Raw genomic sequence first — 26,611 nt, 5'->3', positions numbered from 1 at the left:
AAATAAAGTAGGAGTGGACTGGAAAGGAATATAAGAGCGGCAAGGTATATTCTGAGTCCATCAGCCGAACGCACCTATCTTAAAGCCCTCGAAAACTCCCGTAAATTACGAAACAGCCGCTACCGTATCTAACCATATCCGTGTGAAAATACGGTTTGGATAAGAAACAACAGCAATAAAAAACCAAAAAAAGAAATAAGAAAAGAAAAGAAAAGAAAAAAAGAAAATCCCCCCACACCCACCTATATTGCCCTATATTCATGCCAAAATCTCCACTTTCTCTCTCTAGTGTCGGTGTTGGGTTAGGGTGTAGATCTTGGGAGGATTGGTGGTGAATGGTGTGTGTTTTCTACTTTTTATTTTTTAGCATGAGGGCTTGAGATCTCTATGATAAGGAGTGTTTGTTCAAAGGGTTTGGTGTGTATGAGGGATCTGGGAAGTGGTTTATTTCAATGCTTTTTCGTGAAGGATTACAAGAGAAGAACGAGGTGGGATTGTGGGCTTGTGATCAGAAGCAGGGGTAGGTGGGGCAAATGTGGCTGATTTTTCTTTGCTCTCATCACTCTTTTCACTTCCCACAATTCTCTTTCAGCTCCCCCACTTCTTGCTGCTACATTTCTTAATTATGCTCTCAGATCAGCCAAAAAAGGTGCCTCTTTTTTTCTTTTCCATTTTGGGGTCTGAGGCTTCAATGCTTCTGGTGGTTCCATGTGATTTCTGGATTGTGTTGGTTTTGTTTTTCTCCTTTTGGGTTTTGATTGTGGGTTCTGTCGTTAAAGAAAGTGGGTTTGGTTCCGATTCTTGAAACGCTGTGCCATGAAATGAATGCTTGCTGGCTCTTCTTAGATGTCATTTTTTGTTCTATTTTTCCCACAAGAACCTGATTCTGTTCCCTAACATGATATTTTTTCTTCTGGGTTTCCTTGTTTGTTCTTCTTTGTCATTTTTCTTGGTTTTGGGTGGAATTTTCTGGCATCCGTTTCTCCATCCATTTGTCGAAAATCCTCTCATTTTTGGCTTTTATTTAGATGTGGGCATGAATTGATCTCAATTCTAGGGTTTGAAATATTGGTTATAACTAGGGAATTTTAAGTGCTTGCTGCTATTTCATGAATTGCAGCTCTTTTCGAGAACAATTATAATCTGGGTCATTTTCCATTACTGGTGCAGAAGTAGAATATTGTCTCAACCCATTCTCTACTCGATGATCTAACCTGGGGAAAAGAGGAAAAGTGAAAAGGAATCCAACTTTTTATTTTCATTTTTATCCTAATCCCACATATGCCGTGTTCTTTAAGCTGAGAAAAGGTTGTTGGGTTTTGCTATGGTAGAAGTATTGTAGGTGAAATGATTTGGTTTCAAGGTGGCAGATCCAAATTCAGACTTGGTGCAATGTGTATTGGATATATTTAGTTGCTTTAGGTACACGGTATCTTTCTATTTTGGTTGAGGCCATAATAAAGTAGTATTTGAATTCTTTTGTTTCATTTTTTTCTTTAACTTGTGCATGTGGCCTTCCCCATTTGATGTTTATATTTTTGTTAGTTGTATATGTGGTCTGAAAATTATTTTCATGCATTTTCTTAACATGAAGCAGTCAGTCTTTGGGAGCACTTGTATATTAATGAAAATCTCTTCCTGGTGGAAGAGCTTCCCATATGAATGAACAATTGATATTTGAATTCAAGTTAATGATTATTCTTTTAAATTTTTATTTTTAAATATTTGTAAGTATATCTTTGTTTCTCTTTTACCATATAGTGCTCTTTCTTTGGAGCATATCCTATTAAGAAAAAGGTGCTATTCCTTTGGTGCATATGAAAAGTTAGAGACTCTATTTGAGGACTGAGGAGAAACAGCTAGCAATATGGATGAGAATGTTTAATATAAATTTGTAATAATGATAAATGAATTAATAGTTTTATTATTATTTTGCATTTATGATTTTTTTTTTTCTTCTGGGTATGAGCTACTTGCCATAGCCCATAACTGTTGTTGGTGTATCATCTTGTAATATAATTTGATGATTTTTCTTTCCCACAGAATTCTGCAGAGATGGACTTCTTCTCTGAGTATGGTGATGCCAATAGATACAAGATTCAGGAAGTTGTTGGAAAAGGAAGTTATGGTGTTGTTTGTTCAGCAGTTGATACTCTTACTGGTGAAAAAGTGGCAATAAAGAAAATACATGATATCTTTGAACATATCTCTGATGCTGCTCGAATTCTCCGTGAGATAAAGCTGCTCAGGCTTCTACGGCATCCCGATATTGTTGAAATTAAACACATTATGCTACCACCTTCAAGAAGAGACTTTAAAGATATTTACGTCGTTTTTGAACTTATGGAGTCGGATCTACACCAAGTCATCAAAGCTAATGATGATTTGACGAGAGAGCACTATCAATTTTTTCTTTACCAATTGCTACGGGCATTGAAGTACATTCACACAGGTATGAGCCACTCTGTTCGTTTGGTTGTGTTGCCTGGGTTGAAATAATATAAAGTGATATGCATTTGACTGATATTTGCTTATAAAAAAGATCTTCATGATATTTCTGTACTTTCCAACTATATTTGAGTTGGCAACAATCTGTTTACAGCCATCTGATTCCTTTTTATCCTAAAATTTATAAACACATTTCTCTTTTGATATATTTGTACCCTGAATTTCTGGCTGCTATTCTGTTGTTGACTTCTTGTTATTTTTTTTCTTCCCTTTTTTCTGGGGTGGATATGATTTAGGGGGTTGGTTTTCTTTGGAAGGGTGTTTTTGGGCTACAGGTTGTGATAAGGTTAATTGACAAACATTTCTGATATTAAACTACTTGGCTGCAGCAAATGTCTATCACCGGGATTTAAAACCAAAGAATATATTGGCAAATGCAAATTGTAAACTCAAAATATGTGATTTTGGGTTAGCAAGAGTTGCATTCAGTGATACACCTACAACAATATTTTGGACGGTATGTAATTCTAAAACTCTGGATATGTGATGTTTTTTACTATCATTTAAAGGGCTCAATTTTCTTTTCCTGTAATGATACTAATGTAGGATATGTGAAGCTGATGCCTTTTGCTATTCTTATGAGCCATTTACAGGATTATGTTGCTACAAGATGGTATAGAGCTCCAGAGTTATGTGGATCATTTTTCTCCAAGGTATAATATGGCGTGTTTTACTTTAAAGATCTTTTAAATTCAATTATAACATCAATATGCCATGGTCCATTATTTCTTAGATCTGAATTTCATTTATTGCATCTGTGTGCTTATATTGGACAAGTGTAGCTTCTAGATGCATATTGCATCCATTCATGGGTTTGGAACCTTTGCCATGTTTTACCAGACCATTTACTCAAATTATTATAATTCCTTGTTCTTGGAAGAGAATGATCTTAATCAAAGCTTATGACTTATGAATGAAATGTAAATACTCTCACTTGCATCCTTAGATTTAGGTAACCACGCATAGAGCCATGTGGAATTTTTTGTAATTTTGCTTTGCTCCGCTTGCAGAAACTTTTGTCATCAAATGGAAGGTTTGGAGTGGGAATGTATATGGAAAACTGTATTTTTTCTTGATGTCATAATTTGGTCTATTGGTTTTTGTAGACTTAGAGGCTTTGATGTTATTGTTAAATGCAGAACACATCATAGGAAGCATGTTTGTCTGATTTTTAAGGATCAAAACATCATGTTAATAGATTTAGACGATACTCAGGGTCCAGTAAGGAACATAGATCTCTCTGTCCCCATATGATATGTTGGGCCTGAAAGATTGCTGGTAGTTGGGATTCCTATGACCTAGTAGGATGGGGAGGAATAGGTCTAATTCAAACTTGCTTTTTTTTTTTTTATACCGACCACTGCTTAGCCAATTCTACCAATATTAATAATCTAAGATTAACCAATTTAGGATTAATATGATAATACAAAATATTTTTAGGGCCGGTTTGTTCAGTCTAATCCTTAACATTAATCAAAATAAGTGACAAATATTTTTCATGTAGAATACCCTTTTTGGAATGATCAAATGACCTTGTCCAAATCAAATAGTTGAATGTGGTCATCCTGCTTACCCAATTTGAATCCATGGACCTCAACTGTTGTCTTCTAAAAACTTAATTTCACAACCATGAATCCTTGAATTGAGACAATCTGAATCAATGAGTAGTTCTAGTTTGGAACTAATTTCATGTACTTTAATCCATTTAGAAGCTTCTCTTGATCCATACATGAATTTGGAGATTCTAGAGTCCACAATTTGGATGTTCTTATTGTACTGTATTCTATTAGAGATATTTGCTAGTTTGAGAAAAAATGTATGTGAAGAAATCTAGTCCACCTAAAATTTTAATGTCTCTAAGTCACCATACCTAAGATTGCTTGAAAAGCTTATGCATGGAAGTTTTCAACATGGAATTCCAGGACGATTTTTGAATCTTTTCTTAATGAGATTTGGTTGTGTATTGACTCAGCTTTCATTAACATGAACCCTGTTTTTTATTGGTATTTGGTGAATATATTTTTGGACCAAAATCCTAACACTGACCATTTTGTGGGTCAATGGTATAAAAGGCATCTTGATTTGATGATGATTAATCATTAAATTTTGATACATTCTTTGTACAACATAAAATACTTAATTTTTTTTTAGAAAGTATATGCAAAATCATACAATTTTAACTCATTAAAAACTGATTTCCTTATTTTCTCCCCCACTATTTCTATTCTAGTATTCATTTAATACTCTTTTTGTTTGACAAGATTATCAAGCTTATAAGACCAATAAAATTTTGATTAGTACAACAAACATTGTAGGAAAATTAAGATAAATTGTAACAAGATGAAAATATTTGGAAAAATGTGATTTAACTTTTCACTTTTTTATTTTAAAAAGACTAAAACAGATTTTATTTCATACGAGGAGCCTAGTTGCTAAAAGTTGCATGGGATATTAAGAAAATTTGTTTGTAAGAATTGCCATGTCAAGCAATAACTAATTAACCTTGTGATATTATCTACCAAGTTTCTAATATGAAATCCTGAAGTCATGACTTATCTCTTCATTGACCCTTAAAGAACTCCATCTTCTTCAAATATCTTCATCCTAATTCCAATGATTCATGTGACTTTGCTGATTATTGTCCATTTCTACTTATTTTTTTATTTTTATTTTTATTTATTTATTTATTTATTTTTATGTCAAATGACATAATTTTGCTATTTATATGTTCTATTTTTTTTTTTTGGGTTTAACTGATATATTCTTGAATTTGTTCCCTTTTATTTTCTTGTTTTGATTTGGTTTTGTGGTGACTTTTAATTTCTTAATTTGTTTGATGATGATGCTGAGTGTCATTTTGTTTTATAATGTAGATGATTTATGTTGACAATTTTGATTTTCAGTTATTTGTTGGCAAAAAATATGACAAGATGAAAATAGAGTTTAATGGAAGCTTGTTTAGGAAGTTCAGCAGCTGTGTCCAGAGTGATCAGAGGGATTACATTGGTAGTGTTATTTTCTCGTTGTTTAAGCTGCATGGATCAGCTCTATGATTGAGGCTCATTGCAGTTGGGGGGAAAGTACATGGGAACTAGGAATGCAAACCTTGGAGGTTCTGTTTGGTGTCTGATTGAGGATGGCCTTTTTTGTTGTCATTTCATAAATGAAAAAGGGCTTGTGCTTGGAAAGGTATCGGAATTTGATGAGGTGGATTAGAAACATCTAGTATGCTTGATGATCAGGCAAAGTGGATTACTAGATACAACCAGAAGGAAGCTAATTGCATACCTAATATAGGAGGTGCAACCCTGCAGGAGTTTAGATGAGACCTCATTCTTAGTTGACCATGTATTTTGAGTAGATGTTTTAAATAGTATTTACTTGTTTTTGTCCCCAAATTAATATGGATTGCCATAAGATAGTGGTAAAATAATATTTTGAGGTTAATATTGGGATACTATGTGACATGCAAGATATCATGTATATTTATATAAATTAGAATTCTTATAGATAATTTATCAACAGTTTTCTAGGTATGGTAACCTATTGTGGATGCATTGCCGTGTCTTCAAATATTTGTAACCATTTTGTAATATTTGTGGTTCTGGTAGATGTATTGGGTCTAATATTCATTAGTGCAATCTAATCCTCTAATTCTAATTTATTTTGATTTATGATTCCTTCTGGATGCAGTATACACCTGCGATTGATATATGGAGTATAGGCTGCATTTTTGCTGAGGTATTAACAGGGAAGCCATTATTTCCTGGAAAAAATGTTGTGCACCAGCTGGATTTGATGACTGATCTGCTTGGGACACCATCTTTAGATACCATTTCTCGGGTAAACAAAATGTACTCCTTTAGTGTTGGATTCTATTTACACAGTTTTGAATTTTTCTCACCAATATCACTTTCTTCTTTCTTGGATCCAGGTTCGAAATGAGAAGGCAAGGCGATACCTTACTAGCATGAGGAAGAAGCAGCCTGTAATATTTGCACAGAAGTTTCCAAATGCTGATCCTTTGGCACTACGGCTATTGGAAAGGCTTCTTGCTTTTGATCCAAAGGATCGGCCAACTGCTGAAGAGGTTTGTCTTAGTGTTAGCCCACTAGATCCTCTACTTCAGTTCTACCAAGTTGTGGGCCATATGCATGTGAACCTTGATATGACCTTTGGCTCTACCTTCCTTCAAAATTCATAACTTGATTTCTTTGCTTCAAATATGATAATGTGCTGATTTTTTTAAAAATGGTATTTTCTCAGGCATTGGCTGATCCCTACTTTAAGGGTCTGGCAAAGGTTGAGAGGGAACCTTCTTGCCAACCAATTACAAAGATGGAATTTGAGTTTGAGAGGAGAAGGGTTACAAAGGAGGACATACGGGAGCTAATTTTCCGGGAGATACTAGAATACCATCCTCAACTACTCAAAGACTACGTGAATGGAACTGAAAGGACTAATTTTCTCTATCCAAGGTGCTGACCTCCTCTCATTCATTTTGTTTATTCATTTATTTAGTTTTTGAGTTCCAACATTTCTGGCTTTTAGAGAATGAGTTATTAGATCTTTATTATTCTCCACTTTCCCTGATTCTTTTTCCTTTTTTGTGCATGGTTTGTACTCAGTGCTGTTGATCAATTCAGAAAGCAATTTGCACATCTAGAGGAAAACAGTGGTAAAACTGGGCCAGTAATTCCACTTGAGAGAAAGCATGTGTCACTTCCCAGGTAAAATATATTAATCAATCTATTTTCAGTCTCACCATTGGATTAGTTGGGAAGAACTGTGAAAAAGTCCCATTAGCACTAACTTTGTAAATGTGCAGTTGGCTGAGATATACATTTGTATGTTGGTATTTTTTGGTATCTTGTAGTATCAGATGATCAATTGTCTGAGAACTTTAGTCTGGATTTAAATAAAAGTAGGACAAACACTAAACGATAAAAAAAAGTGTTCTCTACATTTTTTGGTGATTCCAAATCTATGATATCCTAGAGATATTCTTGCAAATTTTCAAAAACAGTTATCTACATTTTTGAGATACAGTTGACATGAACACATCATTGTTGGTATGGTTAACATTGACATATCTTTATACCACCATTTTTGTTTCAACACAATTGAATGTTTATTGCTATTCATAGTGATCGTGATGACAAACCAAACTGTTAATAAATTCAGGTCTACTGTTGTACATTCAAATACAATCCCTGCAAAAGAACCACATATCATAGCCTTCAAGGATCGTCAAATTGCAGAAGAGTCATGCAGTAGGAGTTCTAGAGACACAGATGGAATTCCTGGAAATCTGTCAAGGAGCTTGCAGGCATCCCAACGGATCCCAATGGGTACCCTCTCAATGCTGATTGTTCCTTCAGAACTTTCTTTTCCTAAAAAAAGGATCACTTTATTCATTCTAATGGGTGTTTTATTTGTTTCATATATTCATAAAGTTAAAGCTAAATTTGTTTTGCTGTTCAGCCAAACCAGGAAAGGTTGTGGGGCCATTGGCACCACCCGAGAATGGAAGTGCCATTAAAGATGCATATGATCACAGGACATTAATCAGAAATGCAGTCCTTCCTTCCCAGGCTCTTCCTCCTGCGTATTGTTATCGCAGAACTAGTGCAGGAAAGCAAGAAAGATGTGTGGGAGAAGCAGAGAGGGACTTATCATCACAAGCAAAACAAGTCCCTCAATGTGGCATGACAGCCAAGTTAGCCCCAGACATAGCCATCAATATTGACACCAATCCATTCTATATGACAAGGGCGGGAGTGACCAAGGTGGACCATGTTGATGACCGAATTACTATTGATGCAAACTTGCTGCAAGCCAAAGCTCAGTTCGGTGGGATTGGTGCTGCTGCTGCAGCGGCTGCAACAGCGGCTGCTCACAGAAAAGTTGGGACAGTTCAGTTTGGTATGTCAAGAATGTATTAGATGGGGGGGTGGGGAGAAAAGGTTAGTGGAGTTGCCGATAATATTGGGTAAATGGAGAAACCCCAAGTGTGGTAGAGCTCTTTACAGTTGGGGATGGGATGGGAACCACTTAGAGGAGAGTTGTCTAGGAATTGTGTAAAAAGAACAAGATGAGGGAGGGAGGGAGGAAGGGGGCGAGGGGGTCTTTCTCAAGTTGTGTTAGACACTAATTAATTGTGTTCATGAGAAACTACATAGTAGTGAAATTATACATTCCATTTCATAAAAGAAAATTTCATTGTGTGTGTGGGTGTGGGGTGCTCACTTTTAGCCTGAAGAAATTAGAGAAATAAGCAAGCAAGAAACCATAGTTTCTTTTTCTTTGGTACTATAGTGTTGCCTACAATGTAAACGTTTAACCATCTTCTTTACAAGAAGCATTCCATTTGATTGATTTTCTTTCATTGCTCTCTTCAGGGTGATTATGGACTGTAAGTTTTCAGTTTGCCTACAATGTATGTTCTTGATTCCCATTGCTTGATAGGCCATGGGTATTGGCTTGATTTCATCTAGGTGAGATGATAGCCACTTCTCTTATTTTGTGGATGTGGATGTTGTTGAATGGCATTCAGACGGTTTATTAGGGACCATATTAAGTTTTTATCTTTGGTAAAACCACAGCTTTGGTTTCTTCATGCATGTAATTGATACTATATTTATTGATTCATGGATTAATAAATGCATTTTTTTGGGTTCACAATCATATATTCTAATGGCATTAATCATATTCATCTTTTACGAGTTAAGGTATGCAGTCCTTTATTCAGATTTCAAATTCTTGGATGGTGTTGAACATCTTGAAGTTTCTAACATTTGGTAACCAAGCCATGGTTGAGAATTGAGGATGTTTCGCTTGTGATGGAAATTGAATACATTCATCTATGCTTTCTTTTTTTCTTTCTTTCTTTTTGTTCACTGAAATTTAAAATATGAAAATGTAAGAAAATAATTGAAACAAAGTTAAGGAGAGCTTACCTAGTTTAGTGAGACATGTGATCACATCTTGTCTTAAAACTACTATTGCCACATAATGTGCGATGTTAATGAATGGTAGGGATTCCAAGATAAAACCCTAATTGTTAGCTTGCAAAAATGTCTTCTTTGTGGACACATTCATAGGAAGACTATGGAATTCCCCATGATCTAGTCATCTAGAAAATATGAAGATTCAAGGTTGAAAAGAGGTCTAGAAGAAGAGAATGATCTTTGTAACTATATATATATAAGCCTTTAAAAGTAAGGCATAATGTAACAAAGATACACTTTTCATTATCCTTGTTATCCCTTTTATGCATTGATATTGATTTGAGCATTCAATATATATCACTTGCATTGTATATGACTCGAGTATAATAAGAATTGCACAGATGATATGAGTCATGAGTTTCATATAAGATGATAAGTTGTTTACGGTTGGTTCATAGATTTGGGCATTCTAGTAGAAACTATAGCGCACTATCTTTTAATTGGAGGAATGACTTGTCTTGGTTGTTGGGATGAGGTTCCCATAGTGAGTGCACTAGTGTGTATGGTTACATATTAGACAGAACCTATGATAAATCATGATGTAAGGCTATCAAATAGTCATGATTCACCATGTTACTATATTGTATGGATTTTCAATCTTGAGAAGATATTGAACCTATGTTGAAATTAATAAAAGACTTTTAACCTATAGGTGAGACCTTAAAGTGGTCATATATTCCCTACAAATTAGGTCACTATTGATGGAAGTTGGTCGTAACATGTACTTTCAATAGAGGCACTATGATATTTCATTGGATTAAGATAGTGTGTTTCCTTGAGTGATCTAAAGGACATGTGATCATGAAATTTGTTGTAGTAATAATTCCTTTAATGGAATTTGATATATACTCCTTGAAGTTTTGAGTATGTTGGTTGATCATATAATAGGATGATCTGTAATTCAAGGATTAGAGATATAATCTTAATGGGTTGATAACACTATTTTGTTAAATTAGGGGTATCAGTTCATGGGGAGTTTGCACTTAATGAATAGTAGGTCATAGACCTGAGCTTTGTTTTATTATAATTTTATAGGATACTGGAGTATAGTTAACTTTTTTTAGTAGAATATTGAATTAACTTTAGAATTGGATTTTGAGGGAACTAGTATTTTCCTATGGGTCCTGGTGGTCCTTGCTCAAGTTCTTAGTTCATGGTGACATATACTTTGAGGGTATTTTGGGTATGTAATTCATAAGTGTGCATAATGGTGTTTTGGTAAAAACACAAGATTACATTAGATCTTATGAATTGACTTTCTAGAAGAACTAATTAATTAACTGTTAAAGCTAATTAATTAATTATGACTCAAGTGGGTTGGATTAGGTGACTAAGCCCAATTTGGGTTCAAGTTACTTAAAGATTTTCAAAGAGAAAACGTATGATTGGGTCTAACAGGGCGATGAGCAGTGGCGTGCCTGCAGTTCAGAAAGATTAATTTTAAGGTCAGATAATTGTAACTACAATAGGTGGTCGTGGTGTTTACTCTGCTTTTGCTCCGCTCGCTTCATTGGTTCTCTTTCATCTCCACTAACATGGAATGAGAAGTTAGAATTGATGAACATTTTGAGAAGGAACTGCAGCAGTCGCGTGGAGGCACAGAGCTTGACCATTACTAAACAAGATATGATCACCTTGATGCTTCTCCATTACTTTATTGAACAAAGTAGACAGATAGGATGAGGTTACGAAGATAGAAATAAGTGCGGGTTCAGAAGTCAAGTTCAACAGCAGCAGATGATAATGACAAGAGAATAGACCTAGCTAAGAGCCACCTACCAGGCCAAGATGGAACCTGTCCTTCAACCTGTTCCTGTTCAGTGCTGAAAGAGATGACTGATTCTGATAAACCACTAAACTTACTTGGCAAAAACCCCGTGCAAATCATTGAAACTCAAGGACGCTATTTCTAATGGCAGGATTGCACTAGAAACTCCATCTCAAGAACCTTCAAACAACCATTTCAGAAAGAGCAATGAAGCATACACTGAAATCCATAGAAACTTTAATGAACCCACACTTTCCGTTGAATGATTTTTTTGGTAGACCAGATTGCTAAGGCTCTCAATTCTTTTGGGACTTGTTGCAATGATATACATGGAGACCGATCTCACCGAAGCTAGTGATAGTTCCCTAGATTATGCAGGTGATGATAATCCTGATGGGCAGTAAGCTTTGGAACCTGGGGAAATGGAATTATGGAAGAGTCGAATCAACTCAAAGCAGAGCTTATTCCTCTGAAGTTCGAAATGGGACATTTAAAATCTACTCTTGATGCCGAGATCAGACACCAGAAAGAATGTATTCAGAGCACGGTGCAGCCTGGAAGTACTTATGAGCATACAGAGCACGTGAAATCTGGACCCAGTTCAAGACAAGCTGGACTACAGGTGGAACCAGAGAAGATGAAGACCGATATTGAAGAGTTGAAGGCAAACTCGATAGAAAAAGAAACTGAATTACAGGGTATTTCAGAGGAAAATGAGGGGTTGATGATGATATGTCGGAATGACCTGTCGTGCCAGAGAGAGTATGAACTAGGAAATGAGCCGTTCCTTGCATTGGAAGGTGGAAGGCTGTGCCAAAAAGTTCAGAGTTCACTACTCATTGGGATTTCAGTTTCTGGTGATATTGGACACAGGAAGTTTGTTTGTGATATTTTATTCGAGCCGGAGCCTTGCAGCCCAGAATGGAACTTCGTACTTCTTAAAAGCTCTTAAGGAAAATAAAGATATCGGGTTGCTAATGAGCAGATTGGTCAACTTGGCGCTCTGTGAAAATGGCACTATTAAATAAGAATCAAGATTTTCGCAAAATGAACCCTTTGGAAAAACGCCCGTCTTGGGAACAGAGGTACAGGGGAGCTTATAAGGGAATTGGTCTCTGTTTACTGATAGAAGATGAGGTGCAGAAACTTGAAGATCACTCCAATATTTTGCAACAACCAGGGAATGATCAGGAATCCATAACATCCACATTGTTACCAGGGGCAAGTTAAATCCCAAAAGCATTGGGCTATTCTCAACTGATGGTCAGAGATGGCCAATCTCTGATTGTACAACAGAGTGGTTAAAGGTTATCATGGTAGACGTGCAAATAGTGCGGACACATCAGGCAACAACTTAGGAATGAATAAAAGACTCAGATGTTTCAATTATGAAAAGGGCCCTCGAACCTATTCATGTTCTAATGAATGACAGCAATGTGAAACCTTTGGCAAAAGGGTAAACTGATTATCTTGAAGTAAGCGATCTAGAATTCAAGGATTTCACTAAAAAGTAGAACTGTGAGCAGAAATCTAGCTACAGCTAAAGGTGATGGGCGTTAGAAGCCCAACTAGAAACATCAGCTGAATATCCAGTGAAAGATATTATTGATACGGTTGCTGGATTGCCTCAAACCCTATGAAGACAGGGCATATATGCATTTGTTACTCTAGCAGGACATGTCCCTTACAGTGAAGAACTTCGGAAAAGCCTTTTCATGACTGTGCGAACTAGTAAGGATAATGCTGAAACGGATTCTTCCTCGGTATTTGAAAATGATTCTTATGAAGACTTGCTCGTACCACTGTCCTGAACCGAAACTGCCTTAATGGAGTATTGAAGTCTATCTGGACAGTCTGTTTGTTGTATTCTTAAGAAGGTGATTGGGTCACTTAAGTGATGCTTGGAATCAAATATTATCTTTCCATTCCTCACTTCCTAACCTGAATATTGAAGGTCAGAATTCACAACACCCATGGTGCAGTCTCAGTTGCACCCCAGACTCTACTCCAGCATGGCCGCCTTGGTGCACACCTCTTCCTCTTCCTCCTTTTGTTTCTTTGATTGAGAACTTACAGTTTTGAATTGATTTTCAACTGAATAATTCCAGTTTGAAAATCCCTCTTTAGACTTCTTCTTCTAGGCTGTAAAAATCCTCATTTTCAATAAACTTTTTTTGCTGCCACATATCCTTCCAGTATGCATATTTTCTTTGAACCAATTCATGCAAGAGTAATTTGGACCTTGGTGTCGCGGGGGGGGGGGGGGGGGGGGGGGGTGTCCGACATTTTTTATTTCTCCTTCGACATTGATTCTAATAAGGTGATCGTTTTGATATTTGATTAGATTTGATTCCTCTTCGTGATATATTTGAGTTTGTTTTTATATCTAACCTTGTTTCTCCATGAAGCGCTTAGCTTGCTGCCTAGGTGCACCCTCTATCACCCACTTTTCAAATTCTGTGAAAATGCTTGTCATTATGAAATCTATGACCATAGTAATTTCTTTAGTGGAATTTGACATATGCTCTTTGGAGGTAGAGTATGTTAGTTGATCATATAATAGGGGGATTTGTAATTTCAAGAATTAGAGATGAAATCTTGATGAGTTTATAACACTACTTTTTTAGTTGAATGATAAGTCAACTTCAAAATTGGATTATGAGGGAGCTAATATTTTTCTATGGGTCCTAGTAGTCCCTATTTGAGCTACAAGTTCATGGTAGCACATACTTTGAGGGTATTTTGGGTATGTAATTCATAAGCTTGCATAATGATGTCTTGGTAAAAACATAAGGTCACACTAGATTTTATGAATTGGCTTTCTAGAATGAGCTAATTAATTGATTGAAGCCCATTAGGGTTAATTACTTAATTTGGACCCAACTGGGCTAGATTAGGTGACCCAAGCCTAATTTGAGCTTAAGTCACTCAAGGAAGCCTACATAAACCCTTTTAAGGGTTAGGGATTCAGTCTTATAATTCAGTTTTATGAAATTCCTAAGAGAGGAACCCGAGCCACCCTCTAGAGAGAGAGAGAGAGAGAGAAACCCATTTTTTTTCTCCTGCCAAGACCCACAGAGGGAGAGATCGGGTGAAATATTGTTAGGTAGAGGATTTCTACGATAACCATCACAGTTTCAGAGTTCTCATTGAATGGAAAGCAATTTGAGAACATCCATATTGTAGATATAGAATTTTAATCTCTAGATCTAATATGTGTTATGGTTTTTGAAACCATTATTTTCTATTGCATTAGATTTAGAGAAGACTAAAATAAATGTAAGCACCCTACGAGATCCAGAGCTAGGGAACAAAATAATTCAAAGTTCCAAGCAATATATATACTCATACATACATGCATTCCCCACAAGGTTTTAAACTTCAAAATAATAACAAAAATAAATAAATAATGAGCAATTTTACACAATTCATGTATATTTGTCTTCTAGACTTGAACCTACAATTAGTGTTGATAGCTTTCATTTGAGGATCCATAATGAACTATGTTTTAAACTAGGTCCTTGAGCTAAACTTTAACATATTACACATATAACATTCATGTAAGACTTGATTTTAAGTAGGCTAGTTCTATTAATGACCCTGCACTAGTATCTTGATTCCTATGAGAGTTACTAGGGAATAACCCTATTCCCATAGTCGAGACCTCACAAAGACTCTCATTTAGGTGAGTCCTCTAAGGGTACATGTGATCTATACTTTACAAGATTTCCCACATTGGGCTCATTCACAAATACCCTTCTTAACATTACATCAAAAGCACTATCACTATAAGAGATAAGGAGGAGAGACTTTTATGAAAAGTAGTGCTATTATGTAACTAGTGTAGATTGTTTGTATCCATTGAACCTTCTTCATGGGATTTCTAATCACAAAGGTTAGGTTACCTCCAGAGTTGACTCCCTCAAGGGCTTAAGCCTCATCCCCTTGATTTTTCTAATATAATATTCTCATAAAGACCCTTTGTCAACTAATCAACGATATTCTCTTAAGATCTTACAAAATCTAAGGATACCATATTTTTAGTCAAAAGGTTTGCCACTAACTTGTGTCTCAATTGTATGTGTCTATTGATATTCTTGTTTGTATGAGATTGATTCACCAAATCTATTATAACTTTACTACCATAATAATGCACAAATATTGAAAACTATCATAAAGAATGAATATAGTGAGAGATATCTAATAACAAGTTATTAATCCATTTAGTCTCAATGCATGTTACATCTAGTGCAACCAATTCATATTCCATTGTACTTCTCAATAGTATAGCTTGTTCCTTAGATACCTAAGAAATAATAGCACTTCCTAAAAGAAAAACATATTTTGTAGTGGATTTTACATCTAGATTATTAGTTATCTAATTTTCATCATTATATCATTCCATTGTTGTGATAGTGCAGGGAATCTCAAATCTCATCATTTCTTATCCCAAACTTAGGTTAGGTGCATGAAAACTCCCTAAGGCTTCCAAATCAATGTAATAAAAGCAAACAAATAAATAAATAAAAATAAGAATAAAAAATAAACACAATTTAGCATTAAAGGATCTATAAGAAAAGCTTTTAGAAAACTTTACCTTTGATTTGTATATTCCTAAATCAAATCCGTTTAGAAAATATCAAATACAATGTCATCAAAAATCTCGTAAACCTATGATCTTCTACCTAATTACTCAACCTTGAACCTTGACACTCTAAACGGTGGGGTACTTGGGAGGGTGGAGGCTAAAGCTCTCTCTCCTTTCTAATGTTGGAAGACAACTAACTAGAAACCCTAACTCTTAAAAGGGTATTTATAAGGTTTCTCATTAAACTTAAGTGACTTGAGTCTACAAAGACTTGGGTTACTTAATTTAGCCTAAAAGGGTTCTAATAAATTAATTAACCCAATAGTGTGGTCCAATTAATTAGTTAACCATATCTAGAGATATCGTTCACTAACCCTTGTGCAATCTTACGTAATTACTAAAACATCCTTATGCACACAATTGAACCTAGAGCTTATCAACCCCTATAAATCGTGCTATCAAGGTATATGAACTTGAATGGGGACCACTAAGATCTATAAGACAATATTAGTTTCCTTAGAATTCAATTATAAAGTTGATTCAACATTCTACTATTGAGAATTAATTGCACTTTAGTACCCTATATAAATAATAACACGATGAAACTCAAGTTTGTGACATACTATCCACTACATGTAGACTCCTCATGAACTAGTGTCTGTAATCTAACATGATAGTACTATCACCTATCAAGATTATCTCTTTAATCCTTAAGTTATAAATTCTCCTTATTATATGATCAATTGACACACTCTACCTCTAAGAAACATATGTCAAATTTCATTAAGTGAAATGTTATAGCCATAGTCTTTTAGATCACTTGTCATTTGGATCACCCAAAGGAACGCATTGTCTTAATAGCATGAGATATTATGGTGCCTTTATTGAAAATATATGTCCTTAAAAAATAAATCAATTATGATATTGAGGATGTTAATATACATATTTTTATAATATTTATAAAAAATATAATTTATGATTTTATTATAATATTAGTATTCATATTTTATTAAAAATAAATTAAATTATTTTTAATTACATAAATTATTTTTATTTTTAATAAGATCTGACTTAGATTTAATTTATATTACATAAATTGAAATTTACAATTTTTATAAAATTAAAATAAAAAATATTTTTAAAAATAACTTGTTTAAATCAAAATAATTTAAACAATTTAGTTTATACTATATAATTTTTTAAATTTTTTTGAAAAGTGTTTGAAAAATAATTTGTATCAAAGAAATCAAAATACATTTTATTAGAGATAAATTGAAATTTAATTTATAATTAAAATTTTATTTTTATTAAAATAATTTTTTATTATTAATTAAGTTATTCAAATACTAGAATGGATGAGAGAATAAATAATTTTTTTTTTATAATCTAATTCTTTATTTTTGATGTACTAAATATGATGTATGTGTACATGTATGCTCATTTTCTTTCCAATCCCCTCCATTATTATCAAATACCCAAAATTGTTCTTCCTTCTACTCATTTTTTTTTCCTTCAACAAAATAAGCATGAATTTTGAAAGTAAAAAATCCACCCATGAAATAAGGACTCTCACCCTAGTTATTATTTAATCGGATAATAGATTAAAAGGGATGAAATCTTTTTCACTTTGGAAAACTAACTTTTCACATTTTTTTAACCTAAAAAAATATCAATTTTTAACAAAAATGCCCTAATGTGTTTCTTGCAAAAGTAATAATTTCTTTTAAAACACACATGTAAATAATGAAAATGTTGAAGGGTATTTATGTAAAAAAATGGGTTAATCTTCAAGTTTAAAAATGGGAAAGGTTAGTTTTACAAATTTGGATGTTTTCATTTTTTTTTTTTTAATCTATTAATCCTTATTTAATTGGGAAACTTGTGTTTTGATGGGGCCATTTGATAAATATATGATTTTTGAAACACAATTTTATGAAATATGAGAACTAGATTTTAATATGGAAAGTAATATTGTTTTCATGCACTTTGAGCCGCCTTTTTTTTTTTGTGCCAAGATTGCCCTTCCGATCTCCATTGCTAATAAAAGAAATAGGTTACAGTGGTGGTGGCGGCGATGGACTGATGTGGACCGACGACCTTGGCACCTCCGGATTTTTCTTCCATAGCAGCATCCAAGCCTCCATGTCCGAAGATGGGTTTAACTTCAGTGGTGGCGGCGATGATGGACTGAGCTGTGGCACCGATGGATTAAGTTGCAGTGGCAATGACCTTGGCACCTCTGGATTTTTCTTTTCCTTCAACTGCTACGGCTATTGTTAAGATGGAGGTGGATCAGCGATGAATAGGTATTGAAGGATTGGAATTTGGTGTGGTGAAGATGGAGATGGTTTTAGAGTTGGAAGTCGTCGGAACTAGAGATGTGAAGAAGCTGCAACGATGATGGTGGGTTATGATCGCGATTGAGGGGAAGTCGGTGGTGATTAATGGCAACAGTGGTCGACGCTCACCCCGTGCGGCGATCACATGGTGACTCTACTTCAACTCTTTTTTTTTAGTGGAAAAACCCAGAAGATGATGAAGAGAGGAAATCGAAAAGATGAGCGAGGAAACCTCTTCAAATTTTGATCGGTATTGACATGAAGGCTTGGATGCTGCTATGGAAGAAAAATCTGAAGGTGCCAAGGTCACCGCAGCTCCACATCAATCCATCGCCACCACCACCACCACTGTAACCTATTTTTGATCAGTAATGAAGACCCGAAAGGGTAATCTTGGCACAAAAAATGGAGCCGGCTCAAAATGCATGAAAACAATATTACTTTTCATATTAAAATCTAGTTCTCATATTTCATAAAATTGGATATCAAAAATCATATATTTATTAAATGGTGGCATCAAAACACAAGTTTCCCTATTTAATCTCCCGAGTGTGGGGCATATGAGTAGGGAGCCCAAAAGGCAGGCAGGAAGCTGAGCAGTGGAAACATGGTCTGACTCACACCATTCCTCTTGTGATTATATTTTATGGGTGCACATAATTCCATGCCCCATCATTATTCAATACACCACACTGCTTCTCTCTTGTACATCATATATTTTAATTAATATATGTCCCTCCCAGCTCCCCTCCATCAAATGAGGACCCCACTTCCATTCTCCTCTTCACCTTTTCTAATCAATTCCTCCTCTCAATTATGCTCCTAAAAGATGAAAATCATCTCATTCATTTGGCTTTTCAGCCATACCATCCAAATCTCTCTCTTCCCCATTTATCATCACATACTCTTTAATGATCACCACAATTTTCAGAGTGAGTCATCACTCTTTAATGGTCATGGACTTGAAGATAGGACTATTGACCCTCTCCACAAATTAGGTGAAATTCAAGTCAAATTTCAAATTTGATGCTTTAAAATTTTTGGTATTGGAAGGAAATTTGAATTGGGTGTGTTTCGATGATAAAATTCGGTTTGAGTTTGGTACGTTGAACATGTACGGCAGGTGAGAAAATGGAAGAGAAGGCAGAAAAAATAATTGATTAAAATAAAAGGGGGTGTAGGGCGTTGGAGCAACAGGGAATCGGGTGGCTCTGATGAGATGGAGACCCATTTGCCCAGCACAATCTCTCGCTCAATCCCGATGCCGAACCGCCGTTTGGTTTCCTTCTTGGAAACATCACCGCCACCACCGCCCACCGCCACCTTCCACCACCCAAAACTCAGGGGCCAAAAAAAAAAAGAAAAGGGTTGTTTTGTGGGCTCTAGGTGGACCCTGGGGAAATTGACACGTGGACACTCATGTTTGGTAGTGTGGTGATGTCCATCATAGGAAGGAGGGGGAGGCACATGGGTGGTGGTAGGTTCAAGAAAATCATGTGATCACATGTGCCTCCCTTTCCTTTTGTTTGCATTTGTATTTTGTGGGCCCAAGTATTTTCCCCCCTTTCTTTTCCACCTCCTACAACTTGTGTTTCACCCCACGTTCCCCCACTTGAGCGTGGGCGTTTAAACCCCAACAATCATATTAACCAATGCTCTGCCATCTATCTGCATTTTACTACTACTTTTCACCGCCCATTCTCCACCCAATTAATAACCAAATAATAGGGATAAAGATGGTACATCTCACTGATTTTTTATCAGTGCCAATGATCTCTCCACGCGCTCACGGCGGCTCGTGAGTGTATTGTTTTGGTTGATAATCAGGGCTTGGGGAAGCCAAAACTTGGTGGGCCCAGCATAGTTGGCAACTTGGCATTGACATTTCCAGAACTGAACAATAATTTAACACCCCCGCAATGCACATTCGCAAGGTCATACACACCACCTCCGCCTCTACCTCCGCCGTCTCTCTCTACTCTCTCTCAAAGTTGTGTCTTCAGCTTTGTATGGAGGACACAGCGGACAACCACCCATTAGCCATAGGCACATTTCAGAGGAGAGAGAGGAGACAGAAGCCAAAATCAGTCAAGGGCGTGATCAGGAGAAAGAGGGAACATCTGAAGACTGAACACAAGGACGACGGCGGCGGTGGTGGAGGTGATGAAGAGGATGAAGAGGTAGAGCTAGAGGTGGAGAAGAAGATCATGGAGTTGCAGAGGATTGTACCAGGAGGAGAGTGGGTTGGGATTGAAAATTTGTTTGAACAAACCGCTAGTTATATATTGGCCTTGCAGTGTCAGGTGAAAGCCATGAATGCTGTGGCTTCCTTTCTTGAAGGTCTGGACATGGAGAAGAGGAAGCTCGGAGGTTAAACAAAACAATCGCCCTTCTCTTTCTTCTCCATTGCTTTCAACTTTCATCCTTTCCTTAATTTTTTCCCCCTTTCCTCTGTAATTTTTTTTTTTTTTTTTAAAAAAAAGAGAAATTTCTTGGTTTTCCGATGAAAAGGAAGAGAGGTTGAGGTTGGTGAGCACCATTGTTGTGGTTTGGCAATGGATTTTCAGCCAATATCATGTGCAGGTAGGAAATTCTAAATCTGATCATAAGGTTGGCTTTTTGAAGAAGTACATTACTGTTCATTTTTGTGACATTGTTATTAACGGAGAATATGCTACTTATTTTGATTTTAGAAGTTCAAATTGGCTGCAACCATATCTAGCTTTGGAAGATATGGAAATATACAGCCCATTAAAAGATTGGTAGGTACCAAATGGTTCGTTTTTATATGGTTTAGGTCATATTTAGAATATCTCGAAAACAAGAAGGAAAAGAAATAGGGAGGGGAAATGGAAAAATTAATAAATTATTTTTATATTTACTTTAAATTTATTTTACTAATTTTAATTCCTTTTTATATAGAAGAGAATAAAAATGATAATGAGAACAGGATAAAAATTGATTCAAATAAAAATAAAATTTCACTTGTAATTAAGATTTTAATAGAAAATATTTTGATTCCTTTAATATGAGTTGTCTTTAAAAATACATTTAAAAAAATAAGAGCATGTTTTTTGAAACGTGGTTTTAAAAACTGTTTTTAATTTTTAAGCTCATATTTTTCATTTTGTTTTTGAAACCGATAAAAACAACTCGTATTTATTCTTTAAATATTTTTCACTAATTTACTTTGTTTTTAAAAATTATTTCTAGAATATTGTTTGTAAACCACACTGCGAAACGGCCCTAAGAACCCAAAACCTTAATTTGGATAAGTTATTTTTAATATTATTTTTTAATTTAATTTTGTAAAAAAAAATTCAATTTATATATTGTAAACTAAATTTAATTAAATTTTTATTAAAAAAAAAAAATTAATTATAAAGAAATTTAAAAATATATAGTTTTTAATAAATATGAGTAGTAATATTTTAATAAAATAAAAAATTATATATATTTTTATAAATATTATAAAAATCTCAATATTAACCTTCTCGCAACAACATAATTGTTTCTTTTGTTAAAAATTAAATAATAATTGTTAATATTGTTTTATTTTAAATAAATTTTAAAATAAATAACAACATATATTTAATGCTCAATTATGAATATAATATTTTCAAATTATTCTTAAAAATTAGAAAAATAATTAAAGAATTTGAAATATTAATTATATCTCACTTAATTATTATTATTATTTTTCTTTATTTCTCTATGTCCTCCTTTTGTTTTAAAAAACAAGTTCTTTAAAAATGATTCCCCTTTATTTCTAAAAACCAATTCAAGACAACAACATCCAAATAATTTTAAAATGTATAGTTTGAGAGTTTTTTTTCATAAATGAATATAAAAAATATTTTAAAGTATATGTATCAATATTATTGTCAATTTATTTCTTTTTCCATTCTTATTGTTGTCTAACATTAAAATGTAAGTAAATACCCATTCCAACCTTATATTTCTAGGTGTATTGAAACACAGAATGAAAACAAAATACTCATTCACATTCTCCATTCCCATATACAAAAAATAGCCTTAGTAACATTTAGATTAGTGCATTGACACTAATCTAAATGGCACACTTAGAGAAGTGCATGGTCAATAACAAGTTCATCCTTCCATTAGCGAGTATTTATGAGTTCTATCATGTTCATAATTAGGAACTTTTGTTCAAGTTGTTTCCAATTGTCTATTGAGCCAGACTCGAGGTCAATGTATTATTTGATGAGTGAACAAATTGTTTGACTAGGAGATCCCCTTGAGTGCCCGCATTGTTATAGGTTTCCACAAAATTAGTGACATGTTGTCTCGGGTTCCTTTTGCCATCAAATTGTTTGAAATTAGGTAATTGAAAGTCTATAAACATTCTCAATTTCTCAATCCTCTAGAAATAAGGCTTAGAATAAGTATGAGAAGATAAAACACTACCTTCATCTTTACTCCTTAGAGCTTCAAGGATAAATTCTTTTAATTGATTAATAGGAATTAACCCCTTTAGAAAAACTGGCTTTTGAATAACCCAACAATTCATTGAACCTTGGTTTTTTTTCACTCAAAAGCCCACTAACACAGGCCTAATTTGCCCTTTTTAAAGGGCCCAATTCAAAAGCCCAGTCTCTAGTACCATTTGCTGGGCTCGCTCTTGGCCCCATTTGTTGTTACGGAGGGATTATGTTAACAGCCTTCTCATTCTTATTTAAATCCGATGTGGGATTGATGCTTATGACATTAAAGTTGAAGGAATCAATAAAATAAATTTAACAATTCCACCCACAGGACTTGAACTAAGACCTGGATCTTAAGAAATGCTAGAGAGAACCACTCACCGACATAGGTCTTTACACTAAATAAAGCAAACAATAAAAAACATATTTTTTTCTGAAAATTTTATAATATTAAATAAAATAATGTAATATTTTTAAAATTATAAAATCAGTTAAAATTAAACAATTTAACTTACGTTTCAATATAGTTACATTTAAATACTATACATATTTAATTTATCCTAAAATAAAAGAATAAAACAATTAAAAGAATTTACTAAAATTAATTGATTAAATGACGGTTTTAAAAAATAATTATATAAATATTTTAAATGATTAAAAATAAAATAATAGACATAAAAAATATTTTTAAAATATTAAAATAGATTAAAAATATTTTAAGTTTTTAAACAAATTTTTGTTTTATAAAACATTATTAAACAATTTAAAAAAATGGTTTTCAAAAACTGTTTTTCATAACTGTTTTAAAAAACATTACCAAATAGGTTATAAGATTTTTCAACTTAAAAAATATAAAATTGGACAAAAATACCATCATCATTTTCTTACAAAAATAACATTTTTTTTTAAAACACATATGTAAATAATGAAAATATTGAAAGATATTTATATAAAAAATGGGTTACTCTTCGGATTAAAAAATGGTGAAAGTTAATTTTAGAAATTTGAGATATTTTCATCATTTTAATCGATTAACTCATAAAAGTATTTAAAAAACTTTTAAAACATTTTATTTAATATAAGGAGATTCATCACTTAAAATTACATTTTTGACCTTATATTAGAAAACTTTTTATTTTATAAAATCAAAACACTATATAAGCAAATTTTAATACGTTCCAAAAAGAATATGATGATAATAAAAAAAATAGAAAAAAAGAAAAGAAAAATATAATAATTGGTTAGATTTCCCAAATAAAATCCCCAATTACACGTTCAGATGAAGTAATAAACAGTGTGTTGGGCTCTTGGACCGTCCATTTTTTTTCATCAGAAAATATTCCGACGCTTGAAAACGAAAAGTGAAAGTTCGAAACCCTAATCGAATCAATCTCTAAAAGAAAGGTAGAGGTTCTTTTGCTCCGTTCATTTTATCTTTGCATTCTTAATTTTCTCGGAAAGTTTCCGTAGCCTTTTCTCGAGAAAATCTTTAGGGTGAGAAAACGAACTTCGTGTTTAAGCTCTACTGCCATGCTCAGGATAACAACTTCCAATCCCGACTTTTGATGTTTTATTTTATTTCTCTATGATTTTATCGGAGATCAAATGGATTTGGTCTCATTTTCTGTTCTGTTTATTTCTGCAGGATTAACAATGGCAGATGAGGTGTTCATCAGCGGAGCAATCAACGGCGACGATCAAACGAACGAGAATTTTTACGATCTTGATCGCGAGAACGATATCAAGATTGCGGAGTTGACTCGAAAGGTTGGAGTTCTTGAGCAAGAGAAGGCCGACCTGATTCGTGAATATGATGGAGTGAAGCAGAGAGTCGAAAAATTAACGGCGGAAAGTGAAGAAATGAAAAGCGATAAGGATGAGATGGAAAAGAAGTTGGAGGAAATGATGAGAGAGATCGAACGATCAGAATCGGACAAGAAGGCTTTGGATGTGATCGGGGCAAGAGCAGTGGAGCTGGAGACTGAGGTGTCGCGATTGCAGCACGATCTGATATCGGCATCGAGCGAAGCAGACGAAGCAAATGCAGAGGTTATGCAATTAAAGAGAATTCTCGAGGAGAAGGAACTGAGAGTGGAGAATCTTGAGAAAGAGAAGGGATTGATCGAGAAAGAGAAAGGTGAGAATGAAAGCAGACTTAGGGATTTGGAGGAGAAAATTAGAGTTATGGAGGTGAAAGAAAGTAAGACAAATGAGGAGAAAATCAAGATAGAACAAGAGACCAAAGAGAAAATTGATGAGAAAGAGAGGGAAATATCTAATCTGAAGTCAGATATTGAGGAATTGAAAGCATCGATTGAGCATTTAAAGATGCAGCAGAAACAGGATGAGGAGATGAGGAGCAATGAATTGAAGGAAGCTCTGAGAAAATGCAATGAGAAAGCGCAATATACGGAATCAGCACTGGATCAAGCGCTGGAAGAAGCAAGGGAATTAAAGGTGGCGTCCAAGACACTACAGGACACACAATATGAAGGAGTTAATGGGATTGCATCGGATTCTGATACAGGGGACGTGGAGGAGAGACCTTTGGGGTTCAAGTGGCAAGTGGCAATATTCACCGGGGCTATTACTGCTGCAGCTGCGGTGTGCTATCTCCGCTATAGAAGGCAAAGGTGAGATTGGTTGGTAGAAAGCAAAGCAAAGGGCAAGATGAAGAAAGATTTAAGGTTAGGATTTTTTGAACTGCCTACGTGGTTTTTTTTTTTTTGTTCGTTTGAGCCTGTGGATCTTGCTGGACTCTAATTTTGGTCTGGGTTGTTACGTGTTTGCTTGTAGACTTGATTGGTGCTAGATATAAACCTTTTTTTTCAATAATATGAAGTACTGCTACTGCAATATGTCTTACTGAACCAATATCCTGTTGTATGCTCTCAATGTGGGAGAGCCTTCTTTTTTTTCTCTTTTGCCTTTTCAATCCTCCATTTAGCATACTGTTCATTGGCTGGTTTAATTGCTTGTGGCAAAGTGTTGAAATTGCATGGTTATTTTGTGGTACAATTTGTTTGTAGCCCATGTATCAGGAATGTTGATAGGATTTTGGAAGATCATCCTCTACCTAAGTAGAAAACTTATTGCCAAATATAGTGCCATTTAGGCCTGGTTTGTTGCATGAACATGTTTTTCTCAACTAAAACTTTTGGATGCTTGTCTTGAAAACCTCTTCAATGGAAGTGGCTCCATGAGATTGGTCAAAGATTTAGTCCTAGACTACCGGAATTTCTTAAAAGAATGAGCTTATAAATAATGGAGGATGGCTTTAACCCTGAGGGGTAACTCAGTTGGTCCAGCCTTGACTCCCCAATGGTCACCAGTTCGAGTCCCCTCATGGCCATTGGAGGTTTACCCGGTTGTTAACTTCAAGGCCCATGGGGTTAGTCGAGGTGCGTGTAAGCTGGCCCGGACATCCACGGTTATCAAAAAATAAATAAATAAATAATGGAGGATGGCTTGATTTTGAAAACTTGTATCCTTCCCATGGTGGAAGCTAAAGATAATGGGAGTCCATTTATACTGCTGAATTGGTGTTTAATCAACTTTTTACAAGGCTTAAACTCTTATGGGTGATGGGCAAATGGCGGTATATTTTGTCTAGTATCCTGTGAAATTGAAGCTCACAAACAGGGTTGAATAGTCAATAGTCATCGTGTTGGGACTTAGACTTACAACTGTTGATACTGCTCATTCTTCTGACAATCATCGAACTAAGTACCATATGTTTGTCATACCTCAGAATTGCAGTTGCTGGATGTTACACTTCTCTAAATTATTGCCATCTTGTAATGGTTTTAGATACATATCGTACTCTTTCTTACCAATGATGGCTAGAGGCACTCGTTCACTGATTTATGGATGTTGTTTGGTTCAAAGTCCTAATTCTTCTTTATTGCACACAAAGAGCAACAATGAAACATGTGTTTAAGCATGCATATTCT

At 34.7% G+C, this 26,611-nt stretch overlaps 3 protein-coding genes across 5 annotated transcripts; all 3 read left to right on the top strand.

Moving 5' to 3' along the window:
- Nucleotides 1–232: 232 nt before the first annotated feature.
- Nucleotides 233–8,896, top strand: LOC100252272 (mitogen-activated protein kinase 20). 2 transcript variants are annotated; one of them, XM_010658632.3, is made up of 10 exons: nucleotides 233–520; nucleotides 2,044–2,452; nucleotides 2,838–2,965; nucleotides 3,102–3,161; nucleotides 6,202–6,351; nucleotides 6,443–6,598; nucleotides 6,775–6,986; nucleotides 7,137–7,238; nucleotides 7,693–7,859; nucleotides 7,993–8,896. In XM_010658632.3, exons 2-10 carry the CDS (start codon nucleotides 2,056–2,058, stop codon nucleotides 8,451–8,453), a joined length of 1,833 nt encoding a protein of 610 aa, XP_010656934.1. In that variant the 5' UTR covers nucleotides 233–520; nucleotides 2,044–2,055; the 3' UTR covers nucleotides 8,454–8,896. The 2 variants fall into 2 exon arrangements, with proteins under 2 accessions (XP_010656934.1, XP_010656933.1); XM_010658631.3 differs by having other exon boundaries at nucleotides 234–649.
- A 10,913-nt stretch (nucleotides 8,897–19,809) lies between these two features.
- LOC100257469 (transcription factor bHLH149) lies at nucleotides 19,810–20,843 on the top strand. Its single transcript, XM_002279802.5, has one exon. It carries the CDS (start codon nucleotides 20,133–20,135, stop codon nucleotides 20,586–20,588), a length of 456 nt encoding a protein of 151 aa, XP_002279838.3. The 5' UTR covers nucleotides 19,810–20,132; the 3' UTR covers nucleotides 20,589–20,843.
- A 2,996-nt stretch (nucleotides 20,844–23,839) lies between these two features.
- Nucleotides 23,840–25,532, top strand: LOC100247157 (peroxisomal and mitochondrial division factor 2). Of its 2 annotated transcripts, none has more exons than XM_010658634.3 (2): nucleotides 23,840–24,062; nucleotides 24,304–25,532. In XM_010658634.3, the coding sequence occupies exon 2, from the start codon at nucleotides 24,312–24,314 to the stop codon at nucleotides 25,293–25,295; it is 984 nt and encodes a 327-aa protein (XP_010656936.1). In that variant the 5' UTR covers nucleotides 23,840–24,062; nucleotides 24,304–24,311; the 3' UTR covers nucleotides 25,296–25,532. The 2 variants fall into 2 exon arrangements, with proteins under 2 accessions (XP_010656936.1, XP_002283816.1); XM_002283780.5 differs by having other exon boundaries at nucleotides 23,907–24,152.
- The last annotated feature ends 1,079 nt before the right edge of the window (nucleotides 25,533–26,611 follow it).

Source organism: Vitis vinifera, chromosome 12 (assembly GCF_030704535.1).
Source record: "Vitis vinifera cultivar Pinot Noir 40024 chromosome 12, ASM3070453v1".
NCBI classification, from domain to species: Eukaryota; Viridiplantae; Streptophyta; class Magnoliopsida; order Vitales; family Vitaceae; genus Vitis; species Vitis vinifera.
This window is presented reverse-complemented; position numbering and strand designations above follow the sequence as displayed.